The sequence below is a fragment of the Sarcophilus harrisii genome, chromosome 3 (genome assembly GCF_902635505.1).
Source record: "Sarcophilus harrisii chromosome 3, mSarHar1.11, whole genome shotgun sequence".
NCBI classification, from domain to species: domain Eukaryota; kingdom Metazoa; phylum Chordata; class Mammalia; order Dasyuromorphia; family Dasyuridae; genus Sarcophilus; species Sarcophilus harrisii.
Window position 1 is genome coordinate 38,186,386 of NC_045428.1, and position 17,809 is coordinate 38,204,194.

Consider the following 17,809-nt stretch of genomic DNA (forward strand, 5'->3'; position numbering starts at 1 on the left):
GATTAATGCCCATAAAGCATTTATTTATTTATTTTGCTGAGGCAACTGGGGTTAAGTGACTTGCCTAAAGACACACAACCAGGAAATGTTAAGTGTTTGAGGCCAGATTTGAACTCAGGTCTTCCTGACTTCAGAGCTGGTGCTCTATCCATTGTACCTCCTCGCCATAAAGTATTTAATTCCTATCCCATCCACTTACATGCAGTCTTTTTCAGAGGTATTTCTCAACATGCTGTAACCATTTCCCACCTTTCCTTGGCTCTATACTGCTTCTAGGATAAAGTACCCAGGCCTTCACTGTGTGAGGTCCACCCCAGTCTGGCTCCAGTTTATCCTTCCTGAATTAGCTCACATCACTTTGTCCTATATTCTGAATGTTGGCCAGGGCCATCTCCCGAACTCAGCATTCAGTTGCCCTGCCTGGGTTTTTTCTCAAGCTGCTTCCCCCCTCCCCCCCCCCCCCCCCCCCCCCCCCCCCCCCGGAATGTGCTCTAACTTCCACTTCTTAGAATCTTTCATTTTTGCAAGGCTTAGTTTGTGGGACACCTTCTTCCTCATAAGAAACCTTGTCTCTTCTCTAATTATTTTGCATTTACTCATCTGTTTACTCATTATACTTTAAGATCCTTTTTTGTTTTGTTTTGTTTTTTTTTTTTTTTTTTTTTATTTAATAGCCTTTTATTTACAGGATATATACATGGGTAACTTTACAGCATTAACAATTGCCAAACCTCTTGTTCCAATTTTTCACCTCTTAACCCCCACCCTCTCCCCTAGATGGCAGGATGACCAGTAGATGTTAAATATATTAAAATATAAATTAGATACACAATAAGTATACATGACCAAAACGTTATTTTGCTGTAGAAAAAGAATCAGACTCTGAAATATTGTACAATTAGCTTGTGAAGGAAATCCAAAATGCAGGTGGGCATAAATATAGGGATTGGGAATTCAATGTAATGGTTTTTAGTCATCTCCCAGAGTTCTTTTTCTGGGCATAGCTAGTTCAGTTCATTACTGCTCCATTAGAAATGATTTGGTTGATCTCGTTGCTGAGGATGGCCTGGTCCATCAGAACTGGTCATCATATATATACTTTAAGATCCTTAAGAGAATGGCTGTTCATCTATGTATCTGAACTCTGAATCCCCAAAACAATACCTTGCACATAAATAGGTGTTTAATAAATGCTTACAGAATACCATACCCAGGAAAACACAAGTTCTGTCAGGATAGGAACTACTGCATTTGATCTTTGCAGCCCCAATAGCTATAAGGCAGTAATGGCCCCTAATAGGCAAATTAAATATTTGCTGCCTGTTTTCAACACATGGAGAAGTCTCACCCAGACTTGGTGAGACCCAATGCCACATGTGAGTGCCTTAGCCATCACAGTAATCCCAAAGCGAATATACACTCCTGAGGGCTGACTAAATACTGACAAAAGATGGTTTGGGGGCTCCTTTCTGGGGTAGGTATCATTACTCAATATTCACTGACTTTTTTTCACATGTGAATGCAGTAGGTAACCACACTACATGAACAATAAGTTGCTAAAGATGTCTCAGGGCAGAATCGGCCATGAGATGATTTCAGGGAAGGAGGGAAGAAGGATCTTGGAGAAAGAGAGAAGAAGGGAGCCTGTGGGGCCTTGATAGAGGAAGAAAGGATTGAAAGTCCACTGCTGCCCTTATTTTATATTCTCTACCAGCTTTCTGACTGGAATCTTAATTCTAAATGATTCAAATGTGACCTTATTTTAATATCCACTTTTAACCCATTTTCACATTGGTAATCCATTGCTTCTCAAGAAACTCTGATTAGAAAAACTTGTTACATCATCAGAAATAAGGCATGGTTTTTGATTAGAAATTATATAACTGGGGGGAGGCGGATCAGAGGCCAGAGTCTTCACTGTAACAGTGCCATCAGATATAAATGCATTATTGGGGAGAAGGTGCCTTAAAGGTGCTAGGTCAGCTATAAAAATGCTCTGCACTAATGATTCTGTCCCTGTTGGTGGAATGGCTAAACTCGTTGGTCTGGCAATGATCCCAGCCCTCCATCTGCACATGACTGCTTAATTAGTCTCAGATTGGGTCTTTTAGCTTTCTGCTCTCCCCAGGCCTGGCTGGGGCACGGCCCTCCAGGCCGCTAGAGCTCTTTGTAAGAACGGGGAAGGACGGCGCTGCCCCACGTACTGGACGGAGTGACTTTCTTGAAGGTCTGTTTGTAGTTGGAGTTACAGGTGTGCAGCACTCGCAGGGTGTTTTCCAAAGCGTAGATCTCTTTCTCAGCCTTGTGGATCTGGTTGTCCAGACTGTCGCCTTCCCGCTGAAGCTCTTCCTTGGTCTGGGCTGCCTGTGAAATATAGAAGGAACCGATGGAGCAGCCGAAGCAAGGAAAAATGGCCTCTCTTTGAGGGCCCCTCAGAAAGAGATTAAACTTTTATGTGCTGGAGACAAATCCGCCTCTGGGGCTTAAGAGTCCCTGTTATTCTCTTTTCCTAGTGGAAATGCATCCAAACCAAGGGAACTGTCTAACAGACATTCTCCTGAGTGTTGATTGACTTGGGATGACGAAGGGACCTTTTTTTTTTAACGAAGAGTTTTCTCTCAGCTGAAGCCATGTCCTTTGGCTTTTTGCTTGGTCCTTCTCACCAGCGGCTCCACAGCAGTGCACCGTGGGGTGCACACTGACTGCCCCCCCAGATCTACAGAGCTGTGCTAGAATGGAAATCTCATCATCCCAGACAGAACTGGGACGGTACTTCTAAATCAAAGATTATTGAACACTGAACCTTTGACTCTCAATTGGAAACACTGATGTGGAATAAAAACTTACATGTGAGTAATAACTTTTATTTCAGTGTGGTCGTTCCCTGTCCAATCTTTCTAAGTAATTTTCAAACATAATAATTTCATTAAATTTAGGTCGAAATAGGGGCAAATTCCTTTGTAAAACTAAAAACTTACTTGGGGGGTGAAATGTCAATCTTTTGAGCCATCAGTGGAACTGAGGCATGAAGACTCATGATAATTAAAAGAAAAAGAAAGCCCAGGTGGGGAAAAGGAAAACAGTAATCAAGACTTTCTTGTTCTCATCTCCCCTTTGCCCAAGATGAAGGAAAACTATCTCCCCCTCCTATCTCCCCTGCCATAGCTCCATTTAGACAGGAGCAGAGGGGTAGAGTAGAACATGCTAGGAAGTAGCAGGGGATAGATACTAGGTCCTTTGTATGGGAAAGATCAAGTTCTTGCCCCAACACAGAAGGTCTGCAGATATTTTTTTACTTTCTTGTCTGTTTACATATTACTCTGCCCTCTCCCCCAAAAGAATGCAACCTTGAGAGCAGAAACTATTGAATTTTTGTCTTCCTATACCCAAAGGAAACTGATGGGAAACAATGGGCAAGAGTCACACTGTCTGGGCTGCCTTCTGCGTGACACAAAGAGACATCCCATCCCCGCTGTTATGATCCCAGAAGCCGGGGGGTACTTGAATGGGTAATCCTGAATACAGCTCCTCCAGCCATTCCCTACAGTGACCTCATCCAAACAATCAGACAGTGGAAAATAAGTCAGAAGCCCTGGATTTGAATACAGGCAAATCTCTGGACCTTGATTTTCTGGAAAATGAAGGTTTAGATGCAAGGGCCTCCAAGGTCCCTCGGATTTTATGTCTATGGACATGTTGCCAAGTCACAATTGTAATCCACATAAGACAATACCTTTATCACATAGTAGGCTTGTGATTTTTCCTCTTCCCCTTCAGGAGGCATCATGATGACTGTAAGAAGTTCGTATCTGTTCTTCAGTTTTTCAATATGACTTAGTCGGTCGTGAAATTCAGCACTGATTTAAAGAGAATTTTTAAAATAATAAAGCTGGAAAGATGCTAAATACTTGTTTTATCTATAAAAAAAAGTACTGTGGTTTGCTAAGAAAAGGCCGGAGAATCAGCATTTAATTGGAACAATCAATAGTTCTAATAAAGTACCAAGATACAAAATATCCATAAAAATTTTCAACATTTCTACATTATAAAATTCAAAAGGAAAGTGATTACAGTTAATACAAAATGCTTAAAATATGTGAGAGTCAATCTATTCTATAAAGACACACTCATAACTTTTATTAATATAATTACAAAACATTATTTGAAAAAATAATTACAAATCAATGGAGGAATATCCATGGCTTATAGTTGGGATACACCAATATAACAAAAATGACTTTATTAGTTAAAGTAATTATAGATTTATTGCTATATCGATCAAAATTTATGACCTTGTGGGAGAGACGTGAACAGAACCAGTAGAACAATTCATATAGCAACAACATTATAAAAATAAACAGCTATGAAAGACTTGAGAACTCTGATTTATGACTCAAGTACTCTAATAACTAACCACAATTCTAGAGGTTACAAATGGTGAAAGGTTAAATGTAACCAAAAAATAGAAATAAAAAACATCCATCAATAGCCTGGGAACTTGTGTGACTTAAAAATCCATTGAATACTTGCAGGCTCTCTTGACAGAAGTGATGAACTCAGGGTCCAAAATGAGACATATAAAAGTAGTCATTGTGGGAATTTTTTTTCTGTTTTACTATGTCTAGTTTTGCAAGGTTTTAAGAGAGAGGAGAGAGAATATTTTTGATTAATTGAAAAAACTAAATAAAAATAAAGACAAGAAACTGAGAAAAAAATAAAGTAAATTAAATTGGCAAAACAAAAAAGGCCAGATAGAAAAATAGACAAAAGGACAATTTGGAAAATTCTATGTTGAATTTGTTACATATTTAAAAGGAAAAACAAGCTATATGTTGTGAAGAATCATGGTTTCATGTGCAATCTACTTTGTAAATGGATATGCTCATTTTATTTGGCTTTTAAGTTCAAAAATTTGGAATTTAAATTAAATTAAATGAAAGGTTAATTTAAAAAATATGAGCAATAACCAAAGTTAGACTTGGAAAATAGTACATCAAAAGATTCATCAAAAGTATGCTTTTATTATGATTTCATGATGAACACTTAAAAAATTTGGGTCAAAACCTTATGATCTCAATGCCAATGTAAAATAAAAGACTACTGTAAAGGAAAAATTATACTGCATGCCAAAAAAAATGTTTAAAGAAACAAAAAAAAAAGTTGTCTAAGTTTTATTTTACAAATCAATACATTTAATTAACTTGCTCTGTCCCAAATAATTCACACTCTACTCTATTTTCAAAGTCTCCATCATCTTTTAGTCTCCCAGGTTCATACATCTGGCATCATCCCCAATTCCTCACTCTGGCTCACCCAACATATCCAGCCAGTTGGCCAAATCTTGTTATCACTACCTTCCCAACATCTCTTGGATGTTTCTCCACCCTGTCATGCTGCTAGTCTCTACCCATCTAAGAACTGACTTGCATGTGCTTTATATGCATTTTGCATACACTTTTTTGTGCACATGCTGTCTGTTCCTCTTGCAAACAAATCTCCATTTCCACATGGACATTATGTATGTTATTTTCTCAGTTTTGATGACCTCGCTGCATCAGTTCATATTGTTATTTCTAGATTAATCTGTATTTATCACCTTCATCATTTCTTACAGCACAGTTATATTCCAATAAAATGTGAATATCTTTTGATACAGAGAATCCATTACTGTGCTCATACCCCCAAGAAAGCCATAGATAAGAATAAACTTCCCATTTACAGCAATATATTGATAGTAGCACCTATTCTGATAGCACAGAATGGGAATGCCCATTGACTGGACTATGGCAAAACAAACTGTATTCATGAATGTAATGGAATATTATCACACTATAAGAAATGATTAATCATGGTGGGAAGGGGTAAGAGGGAAGAAGAGAATTTCAAACTTAAAATTTTTAAATGTTTAAAGATAATGTTGAAAAATGTTAACCTGCAATTGGGAAATATTTAATGAAATAAATAAAACATTGAATAAAGAAGAAATAAATGTGATGAATACAGAGAAATTTGGAAATACCTATATGAATTAATGTAGTGAATTAAAGAGAGCCAAGAAAACACCAAACACACAAAAAAAGACTATAAAAACAGAAATGGAGAGAACTACTACATACACAAAAATGAAAAGTGAATGTGGCAAAATCAAGCAAAACCCCAATGAAGAGAAACAAGATGACACCTCACTCCACTCCTTGGGGAAATGGGGGTAGGAAGTTCATAAGTACTGCTCATAGCACATCTTTTTCTTTTTCTTTTTTTTCTTTTAATATCTTTTTATTTTTCCAAATACGTGTGAAAATAATTTTCAACATTTACCTTTGCAAAATCTTATGCTCTCTACCTCCTCCCATAGACAACAAACAATCCAATATAGACTGTACAACACATTTTTTAATGTATTGGTTATATTGATCTTTTTTCAATCTAAATTACATGTTAAATGTAAATTAATTAAACTCCACATAATAAATTAAATTTCATAAAAATAAATTCTATATAAGTATTTGTTATATAGAATGACTCTCTGTTACATCAAATGGGAAAGGGAAGAAGGCAATGGGGAAAAAAAAACTATAATGATGTAAAAAGTGGGGGATATAAATGAACTTATCTTTTTTTACAGTATATGTCCCTTGAAAGGATCATTTCTTTTTTCTTCATTTTTCCAGACCTTAGGCACAGTGCCTGACATACAGTGATTATTGACTATGTGCTGACTGATTGGAGGGACTACCTGAAACATCAGTTGGGAAGAGGAAGGGAGCCCCTGCCTCTACTCCGTCCTCTCAGTCTTGAGCATCTTGAGCCCCAAAGCCTTACCTTAAAAATGCTCAACAGACTTTACTCTGGCACTGAATGGTCAGTCTAGATCTTCCAAAAAACCTCTTTGAAATTCTAATACTAGGGATGCTTCAGCACTTTGGAAGCAACCCACAGAAATTTCCACCGGGAGTCATCATCTGTTCGCCCTGATATCTACAGGCAGGAACACAACTGGTACCTGATGCCTTGCCGTTCTTGGTCAACGTATCTGATCTGGGATAACAGCATCGCCTTGTGAACCTTGATTTCCTCAGTCCGCTCTTCCATCGCAGTGTATAACTGCTGCTTTCGTTTCTCCAGGGAAAGGACTTCACCTGCTTTAGAGTAAAGCAGTTCTCGGAGTCTTTTCATTTCCAGCTTCTGAAGGTTGTAGTCGATCAATAATTGCTACCAAAAGACCCAGATTATTAGCCATTGAAAATACAAGCCCTCAAAGACAGTTTTTTTTCCTGTCTTGCTCAGCAATAATGATATTCTTGAAGAAATGTTAATACTACATACAATTAATAAAAATTTTAGGTTTTCCTAAAACATAATATAGGAAAAGTGTCCCTAAAAGAACACTGTGAAAAGTACTATACTGAGTACTGTTTTGCTCATCTATTAGTGTTTACAGGAACTTCTACTTACAAGAATGATTAGTAAAATAAAAAAAAAAGGCAATAAAATGCAGAGAAGAGAAAAAATTCAGAAGAAACACAGACAAGCAAGACACCTTTGAAAGCTACATGTTAAGCAGACACAAACTTTATGTGTTTTAATGTAGCCCTTGGGTCATTACCTGCTTCAGGTCTTTGGCTTTCTGCAATTCTTTTTCTGATCGCTCAGTGAAAAGATTGAGTTCACTTATTTTGTTCAAAAGAGTATCTTTTTCTTCTCCAGTTTTATACATTGCCTTCTTGAGAAAGAAGAGATCATTCTAATAGGAAGAAAAAAAGGAGATTTCAATGACTTTTATGTTTTGCCAAAAAAAATTATTTTATATATACTACACATTTCTAATAGCATTTTTCCAAGTTTATCTATCAGCCATAAGTATTGAAAACATGTTTTTTCCCTTTACTTTTCTAAAGAGAAAGATGACAGCTATCTTTCTCCTCCAAGTTAACAAATGATTATCCTCCTAGCTCACTGATGATAGGGAGGTTTCTTGGTTTATCTCAATCTTGTTTTTCTTAAAAGTAAACTGAGAGAGCTGGACTAAATGATGGCTGAGATCAATTAGATCTTTATTCTTTTTTAGTAAGGCTTGTTATTTTCAAAACATATTCATGGATAATTTTTCAATATTGCAAAACCTTGTGTTTCAGTTTTCCCTTCCCTAGTGATCCATCAGTTAGATCTTTAAAAGTCTTTGACCCGACAACAGGCAATCACAACTTCATGAAACTTATATGAAAATCAGGTCTATTATAAGAGAAATGAAGATGCAAGTGGAACCCAAAGAATTCATAATCCATTAAAAAATAGTTTAAATTCTTCTAACAGCAGAACAAAAGGAGGAGACAGCAGGAAAGGCTGAGGCATAGGAGGGGAAAAGGTGTAGTAAAGGTGGGAAAAGGACAAGAGGCCTCCTGAAAGGAAGGAGCAAGGTGCTTTCCCTTGGGAACTGCCAGACTATGGATACAGGAGGGTCTGCTAACCTACATGAATGCCAGCTGCACAAGCCTAGTGCAGACTCTTTATGACACCTGTCTTGACTCCCAAGGATACACAGGGGTCAAACTCAGGATGCAAACAACATACTACGTCAGCTCAAGTAGAGGGAGCGAGGTAGACGAGCTTCATTTTTGAGACTTTCAGGATGTCCCACATGCTCTAGGTCCACTGTTTCTGGAAAGTTCAGGGGAACCCCTTGAGAATCCTTAACAGATCGAAACTCTTATGTATAAATTTGCCAAACAACTCTGGAGCTAAATGAAATATCATTCAACTCAGAGAACATGGACATTCTAGTTGGGTTCCAGTTCAAACATTCTTTGTTGTCATTTCTGAATATCTAGATTCATTTCTTAATTTAAACCATTAAATTGATTCAATTAAAAAAAAAAACTCCCTCCTCTTGAAAAAGGCTGGGGAGTCTGGGGAGTCTCCCAGCCTCCTTCATGAATTCTATTTCATCCCAAACCATCCCTGAGCCCAGTAGTTTACTTGTCCACAGTATAACTTGAGGGGAACAACATAGTGAATTTTTGTAAAACTTTGTAAAACAAACTTTTACACAACACAAAATATTTTGTTTATATAAGGTGTTCCCCCAAAATCCCAATATATAAGGTAGGACTTAATACACCTTTTAATTCTAATAACTTTTAAGCTATTTTATTATATGCATACACCTATATATAATCTGTAACATATATGTGTTTGTGATTAGAAACTTATGTTCAACACCTTCCTCCAGCACCACAGGAAGAGAATCATAAGTTGGAACAAAGTTTGATAATCATAGCTAATATTACATTTCATAAATAAGTCAACTAAAAATACACCACTTAAAAATAAATGAGTAATTAACTACAATTCATGACAAGCTTTTCTAAACATAAAAGGAAATTTGAGCAAATTACTTCAAGTTTCTTGATCTGGCCTTCTAATAGTTCCGATGCACATTTTTTCTCTTCAAAAGTGTTCTTAACATCAACAAGTCTTGTTTCAAGGATCGCTTTTTCCTCCACATTAAGTTCTCCCTGGAGCCGTGACATTCGTCTCTCTATTTGCTGAATATAAAAATCCTGTTTCAAAGAGTACAAAAAAGAAGCAAATTAGCAAACAATTTTAACTAGTTATATAAAGCTTTAAAAAGCTGTAAGTGTTCTGGGTTTTTGGCTTGAGGGAGGTAATTAAATAACAACTCTCTAGCTGGGGTGACGGCGCAATAACTGGTTCCATTATCTTTCTCCTGGGCAGGTATTAGTGAGTTGCCTCCAGTGACAATTTTCCTGGGAGCCCTTGGACATTAAATCCATCATCCCTGACCCCATACACATCATCTTCTCCCCAGACAGCTTCGCACATACACCCTTGCACACACACACCCTTGTACATACACACACACTCACACTTTCACACTCTCTCTCTCTCTTTCTCTCTCTCTCTCTAGCAGCTTGCCCCTCTCACAGAGGGTCTGACATACTATTTTAAATACCCCTCATTCAACACCCTGTGTCAGATGCACGGACTCCAGACTCCCCTTTACAGGGAGTGTCTTCCCCCCTGCCAATCTCTGTTTCTGAGCCCCCCCCCCATATCCTGATCCTCCTCACAGTCCCCATGCCCTCCTCCTCCCCGCTCCAGCTGGGATCCTAGAAGTCTTCCACATCCCCAACACTAACCCTCCCTACAATATGAGCACACACGAGTTCCATCATTCTAGCCCAAGCCCCAAAGTGTTCCAGGCCTAAATTAATTAATTTGGGAACCTTTGGACACCCAGGGGAGATGTGAATTGTTCTGACATACAAATATGCATGATGAACCCCTAAATGGTCACCCGAGAAGAGCCCCCAGAAGCCTGACTCTTGGGGAGGCCATTATTTCCTGCCCCTCTCCAGTCCCAGGCTGGGCTTCGAGCTCACCGAGAGCAGACCACTGCCCGTGACTGTCCAAGGGCAGACAAAGGGGGAATGGGGCCCACTGTGAACAAATGCAATATGGAAAAGATTCCCAGCTCTGTCACTACATCATGACAAAATGGACAGTCAGACTCGGAGGTGGAAAGAACCAGGACCAAGTTCTGCCTTGTGGCCTCCAAAATAGGGATCCTGCTCTTTGATGGACAAGGGCGATGTCCCCACCCCCCCCCCAAAATGGGCCAAAATGGGCCTGTCCCAAGGGAGCAGCCTTCTTCTGCCTCCAGCATCTCCCTGCAAAGGCGGCCTGGCCTGTGTCCTCCCTCCAAGCCCATGGTTGGGCTAATGTCCCAAGCACTGATGGCCATGCACACACCTGATTATACATGATCTCTTGCTGCTTCAGGGTTTCTAGATCAAGTTTGTATAAGCGGTGATTGAGGTTTTTGATGGAGGAGCGGGTGCCCTCAATTTCGGATAGAATAGACTTCTCCTCATGCGTTGCGGCTTTCAGCTTCTCAACATTCTTGAAAAGCATATCCTTTATTTTACTCAAATGATTTTCCACATCCTGGGGAATAAAAATCAAATTACTTCACTTAGTAATGACATCCTTTCAGAGTCTCAAAAGGTGGGCAACTTCAGGACACATTAAATGGCTCACTGGGACTCAGTCCGACCCCCTGACACGTGATCAATTCTTTATCGATCCCTAGGAGGATGATGGTTTAAAACATCCTCCTTGAGACAAATTCAACATCTCAAATGCAAAGAAATCATGGGATTCGGAGTCCAGTTTTCTCATTTTGTAATTTTAAAAAATGAGGCATGTTTATCAGATTTCCTGATATCACCAGGGGAAGGATGGCAAACACTGGAAGACTGAGTCAGGAGTCAAAAAGAGCTTGACAAATTCAGAGTGTTGGGCTAAGTTTGATGCAATGAAATTCAACAGTAAAATGTAAAAGTCTTGAGTTAAAAAATTACTTCTCAGGAATTAGGAAGAGGAAGTGTGGCTAGAAAGCAGTTTGTGTGAAAAAGATCTGGTGGCTCTAGTGTACTGCAAGATAAAGAAAAATTTCCTTTCCATATTCCTAAGAAATCCTGTTACATAGTTTTCTTACCTAGCATCTTTTTAAAAATAAATTTTGATCCATTTTTTCATATCACCTTAGTTTCTCCCAGTATCCCCTTCCTCCCCCTTCCTAGACAGCCTCTAGAAAGTTTTTAAAGATAAAGAAAAGTGAAGATGAAAAAATCAGCATAAAAAAGTCTTCTTGGTTACTCTACCCCATTCATGATTCTTCTTCAGCTTGTAGTACACTAAAACCACCAGGATTTAGTCCCTGAAGTCCATGAACTGTATTACCTTAACAGTTTTTTCCTCATCTTTTAGCATCTCCTCCATTCCGGCAGCTTTCTCTTCCACACTCATAGTCTTCTCCATGACATCTTTTAGCTTTCTGTTGAGTGCATCATTCTGTTCTCGAGTTTCATTTAACCTAAACACATCATTCAGAAAAGTATAAGCAGAAAACCGAGAAGCAGCTTGTCCAGAAAAGTGGGGCCCAGGGAGCCCGAGGGAACTTCCTCCAACTCTTTGGAGTGGATTCTGAGAGTGTTCCGATTTCTCTATTGACTGAAAACAGAGTGGGGGGGAGGAAGTTTATAAAGTTTTTAAATGATTTGGCATCTGTCATTTAGAAGTTGCCCCAAATCCATACCATTTTCTAGATATCACCATAAAAATCTAGTTTTTCGAAAAGGTTTTCCTTACTTTTCACTTTTTTCCTGAATTCTTTTCTTCATACTTATCATTTCTCTCCGAATGGCTTCCAGGTCACCCGACGTTCTAGTCACCGTGGCTTTGAGAGTGTCCAGCTAAGGTTTAGGTAGTAAAGGAAAGAAAACTTTCACTGCAGAGTTGACATGGAAAAGTTTCCTGCCATTTCTGAGGCGTTCCACAGCCCACCAGCATTAAGGTTTATCCTCAGGCCTCCCAGAAGTATTTCCTATCATATATTTCCTATCATAATTGACATATTAAACAGTCTTTATCACTCTCATGCAACACACATAAAGTGGAGTGTTCATTATTTTATCAATAGAAAATTCATGTGTGTATAACTGTATTGAAGAAAAGTCTACTATCATTGTGATCACTCATACAACACACATACACCAATATTTCCCTCTCTGAAAAGTTTATTTTATATATGAACAAATCATGAAAAACACAACTTTGTAAAAACTACTTGAAAAAAATGCTTAATTTTACTAATAAACAAAAAATAGCTCATGCCTATCAAAATTTCAAGATAACAAATGCAGTGGTTGAACTATGAGAAAATGTACTTATATATTGATAGTGACCTTGCAAGCTGGTATAAATCCAGCAAGACATGAATCAAAAACATATACCTTTTACTCTTATAAATTCATTACTGTGAATAGATGTCCCCAAGGAAATAATTAAAAAGGAATAATTATAAAAATGTTTATAACTATGTTACTTGGAATTGAAAAAATGGCAAGAATTTTAATGCCCTAAAAGTAATAGCTGAACAAATGATAGCACAGCAATGTAATGGAGTAATTTAATTTCTTTTTCAAATTATTATTATTATTTTTTTTTTTGCTGAGGCACATGGGGTTAAGTGACATGCCCAGGGTCACACATCTAGGAAGTATTTAAGTGTTTCAGGTCACATTTGAACTCAGGTCCTCGACTTGAAGGCTGGTACTCTATGCCATCTAGCTGCCCCAGTCATTTAATTTTGTTAAAAATGACAAATGTGAAGAATATATCAAGACACATTAAATACAAAATAATGCAAAATTACTGGAAAATGTATGTATTAACCTACAACTATATCATAATTTTAAATTTATACTTCTATACATATGTACAGGTATCAGAGAAGAATTTATGAGTTTTTGAACTACTACTGTTAAATAGTTCTGATTATTTTTTTTCAATAATGTTATTATCCATATTTAGAATATGTCATAAGATACAAGGCAAACACAAAACTGTATTTGGGAAAAAGTTAGCAGATTATAAAATCTTTTTTTCCTGACTTTAGCTTTTTCAATGCTGTCTTTTGTTCTTTTTTTATACCCTCACTAAAAATGTGGAAAATTTATCCAAAATTGGAAACTATAGATTTTAGATGGTCTCTGAGAACACTGCGTAAAAATTACTTGTCAACAGGTAGGACTATTAATGAAACTCCCAAACTGTGAAGTCTAATTTAGTCTCTTGAGACCCGAGCCACTTTGCTTGTACATCCACTGGCCTTGCACTGGGATAAAGGTGCTAGCTAGGCTTTAGGATCTATGACATAATGATGCTTTGATTTCAGTTAAAGAAAAAAGATCTGATAGATAGGAAGCCCTCCTTTAATTAGGATCTAGCTCACTGTCTTACAAACCAAACCTTGTACCCTCAGTTCACACACACCATCATGGAATACCTCTTCCTGCAGCTGCAATCGATTTTTTTCGCAATTTTGAAAGTCCAATCGAAGTTTCAAAGCTTTTCGATCAGCAAGCGTGATTTTCTTCTCATACTCTGCATTGTTTTCTGTCTCATTCTCCAAGAACTTGATCTTTTCTTTAACCATGCTTTCTTTCGATCTTAACTCCTGTTTTGCCTTTGCTAATAACTGGCATAATAAAAAATGCATCATTTTTAGTAAAGCATACAAAAACTAATATTGAAAAAGCAAATTCATTTTCATTAGTTTGCTTATGAGTTCAGTCTATTGTAGAAATTCAGTCAAGATGATAATGCACCCTTATCTGTACGCTTGCCCAAACCCAGAATACATTTCCTTCCCCACACTGACTCTCAAGACTTTTTATCCGCCTTCCAATGTAAGCTCCCATTACACCTCCCTGAAGCCTTCCCCGATTTCCAAAGCTAGGAGGGTTCTCCCCCTCTTTTATTGTCCCTGAGGCTCCTTTCCCACCTTGTTTTATACTTTGCAGAAGCAGAGACTCCTCAGAATGTGCAAGGACCCTGCAGTCTCTCCATTCCAAAGCAGATACCAGACTGATATAACAGTTAATGGGTAGGAAGCAGGGTGCATGGGCAGAAAGGAGAACCTTGGACAGCTCCAAGTCATCTGGTCAGAGTTTCCACTATAGGGCTCCAAGGTCGGTCTCTTACTCTGTCCAGTCTGCCTTATATTTTTATTAACACCAGAATGGTGGGATCTCAGGATTGAATATCAGTCTTCTCTGCAAGGGCAGGTTCTTCTTAAATCGAGGTTCACACTTGAGTACCCAACTTTTTAATCAAATGTTTTGTTAACATCTAGATGAACTATAATATATGTACATGTAATATATATGTTTGTAATTATGTATATTTATTATATATAACATAACACATATCATTTCCCTAACCAAGCTAATAACTGGGTCACAATAGAAACTAGGTATGACAGGATCACAGAGCTGCCTCTAGGTGATCCTGGCTTCCTTTCCTTCGCTTTCATAATACAATCTGGAATGTATCTGCTAGAAAGCAATGCTAAACTATACTTCACAAAGTTCACTCTGGACAAACTGGACGACATGGGCCCTTTCTTACCCTGTTGTCCATCTATCAAAGATCACAGTAACCCTGCCGATCCTGGTATGGTTCCAGGTTCGTCAGCAGAGAAAACAAGCAGCAGAAGGGCTGAGCCCCTCAATTTCCTCCCTCAATCTGTGGCGATCCATGCTCTTCTGGGCAGAAGGGGATGGAGGGCCAAAGAATCCACCCCTCTTATCTGCTGGGCACTGGGCTAACTGTATCTCACTGGATCCTCCCACAGCCCTCCAAGGTTGAGGCTGTTCTTATTCCCATTTTACAGGTGAGGAAACTGAGGCAAACAGGTGAAGTGACTTTCAGAGGACACATGGCTGGGAAGTGCCTGTGGCTGAGCTGGTGTTTCTCTAACGTGGGCCTGTTGGTCCATTTCTCTGAATAGGAATTAATTCACTTTAGGCCTTCAGCAGCCCATCCTCAGGAGCTTCCTGGCCCTCCCGGGACACTTCCTTTCTACAAGTCAGTTCTTTTTCTAGGCCTTTAGGGACCCCTCACAGTAAGCGCACACGAGGGACCATGTGGCTCAGTGGACACAATGCTGGGCCGGAGCCAGGAAGTCCCGAAGCCAAACTGGTCTTTGGACACTCACTCACTGGGTGACCCTAAGCCAGTCCCTTCACCCTGCCTGCCTCAGTTTCCCTGACTGTAAAATGAGCCAGAGAAGGCGATGGCTAACCAGTCCAGTGTGTCTGCCAAGGAAAGCCCAAATGAGGTCACCAAGAGTCCGGCTGAAGCTCTCACTAAGAACCGCTTTTCAGTTCATCATTTCCCAGCATCTGAGGGAGATGTCTGGCTAGTCTTGTCTTTCTCCTGCCTCTTACCACAAATTCTAAAGTGAAGCGGCTCCTTTGCCTCTGGACCCTAACACCACCATTCATCAGCTTTTCTGCTTTGCACTGGGAAGGTGACCGCAGAGGTCCGGGAAACTGTGCGGGGGCTAGGCCCCTGTTTCTGACAGCCCGTCCATCTACTCCTGGGAGGTCTGATGTTTCTGTCACTTCTCTTCCTGCTTCCATTGATCTTTACCCCAAGGCTCTCTACCATGCTGTCTCAAACACCTTTTTTGATCCTGGATTTCTTCCCACATATATATTTTCTTAATATACAAAACTCTATTTCCCCTTTTTTGCATCCCATTCCTTTTTATCAGGTATAGCCCTCTAGAGTTACATTTCAGGAATGAGTCTCCTCTCCCCAACTTTCAGATCTCTAACTGGATGCATCACACACTTTGAACTCCACAGATCCGAAGTAATTTGTTGTTTATTTTCCCCCAAAGCTAGGCCTTTTCTGAAATCCCCTATTGCTACTGAGGGTGTCACCCTTCACCTAAGCTGGACATCTGTCATCTTCTCCACCTTTGACCACTCGATGTGTCCAGTCAGTCCAACATCCTCTTCCATCTCCACCATTTTTCTTCACTCAGACACCCCCCACCTCAGGGCTCTCACCCAGACTACTGTCCCTTAAATTCTCCCCTCTCTATCCTCCAGCCAATAAAGAGATTTCCCCAAAAGCAAAGGTCCAGCCGTGTTACTGCCATGGTCAACACATTTCAGGAGCTCCCACTCGCCTCCAGAATCCCATCTAGACTCTCTCTTGGTAGTTTAAAGTCTTTTCCTACCATTCCAGACCTCTTCCCTAGTGACCCGTCCATGTGTTACTGTCCAGCCATACCGGCCTACTCTTTGTCCCTCATAAACCAAGGCTTCCTCTCCTCCCTCCAAGCCTTTGCCCTGGTTGTGCCTGATGCCTCCTGGGATTCCTGGTCTCTGATCAGCTGCCACACTGTATGTGAAGCCTCCCATGTTGCAGGTGCTGGGGTCCCCCTCCCCCACTGTTAGGCAACAGCTGTTGCCTAACAGTTCAGTTTGTCTTTCTCTTAATCATCTGATCATTTTAAGGGTCTCTTTGTAATCTAATTAGCATATAATCAAAGTTATTTGTAGTGGCTTCTGGGAGAACTGCCATAATAAATTACTTGAGGCGACCTGCAGCTCCACAGCCATCACTTCTTCTCTTTAGTTTCTTTTTAACTTGTTAACGCTTTCACTGATACATCCATCTTTTTAACAGCCAAGATCTGAAGGGACCCGTTTTCATTTTGGATCCTTCCAGTAAATATAAGCCCCTTGAGGGTAAGACCAATTTTGTTTTTGCTTTTATATGCCAGAAACTTGCATGGTATTTGGCACAAAGGCCAGATTTTATTTATTCAATGAACTGAACTAAACTGACCAAAATGATTGAATCTATCTAAAAGGTAACTTCTTAAAATAATTTTTTATAGTTTGAAGTAAATGAGTCAAACACAAGAGATCAATAAAAGTTAAGGACTAAGCAAGAGATTTACCAAAGCACAATGGTCGATGTCTTTATCTCTTTTTTGCATCTGCTCTATTGTATTTTCCCACTGTCTGATGAGCTCTTGTCTTTCCCTGTGAACCCTTTGAAAATCTTGTGCTGCTTTATCTAGCTCAATCTGCAAAATATTAGAACAAAAGCACATTTCTAAGTTTTAAATCTTGTTACAAACAGTATACTCAAGTCAATAAAAAGTCAACTCAACAAGCATTTTTGAATTAATAACTGGGCCAGAAATTGGGCTAAGGAGTCAGGGTAGAGAAAGGCAAAAATGGGTTCTGCTCTCAAGGAGAAGAAGAGGAGGGGGGGAATAGGAATAAGAAAAGGAGGAGGAACTGGGAGAGAAGGAAGAGGAGGAGGAGGAGGAGGAGGAGGAGGAAATGGAGGAAAAAGAGGAGAAAAAGGAAAAGGAAGAGAAGAGGAAGAGAAGGAAGAGAGGGAGAAGGAA

At 39.3% G+C, this 17,809-nt stretch overlaps 1 protein-coding gene across 1 annotated transcript in view; it reads right to left on the reverse strand.

Annotated features, from left to right (window-relative positions):
• Positions 1-17,809, reverse strand: part of CCDC39 (coiled-coil domain containing 39) — a 44,204-nt gene that overhangs the window by 16,200 nt on the left and 10,195 nt on the right. Inside the window, exons 6-15 of the mRNA XM_003766050.3 lie at positions 17,351-17,479; positions 13,874-14,065; positions 12,175-12,278; positions 11,767-11,899; positions 10,774-10,968; positions 9,396-9,560; positions 7,607-7,744; positions 7,004-7,212; positions 3,734-3,857; positions 2,205-2,364 (exon numbers count right to left, since the gene is read on the reverse strand). Of these exons, the coding sequence (XP_003766098.1) occupies positions 2,205-2,364; positions 3,734-3,857; positions 7,004-7,212; positions 7,607-7,744; positions 9,396-9,560; positions 10,774-10,968; positions 11,767-11,899; positions 12,175-12,278; positions 13,874-14,065; positions 17,351-17,479 (1,549 nt within the window). The remainder of the gene's footprint in view (positions 1-2,204; positions 2,365-3,733; positions 3,858-7,003; positions 7,213-7,606; positions 7,745-9,395; positions 9,561-10,773; positions 10,969-11,766; positions 11,900-12,174; positions 12,279-13,873; positions 14,066-17,350; positions 17,480-17,809) is intronic.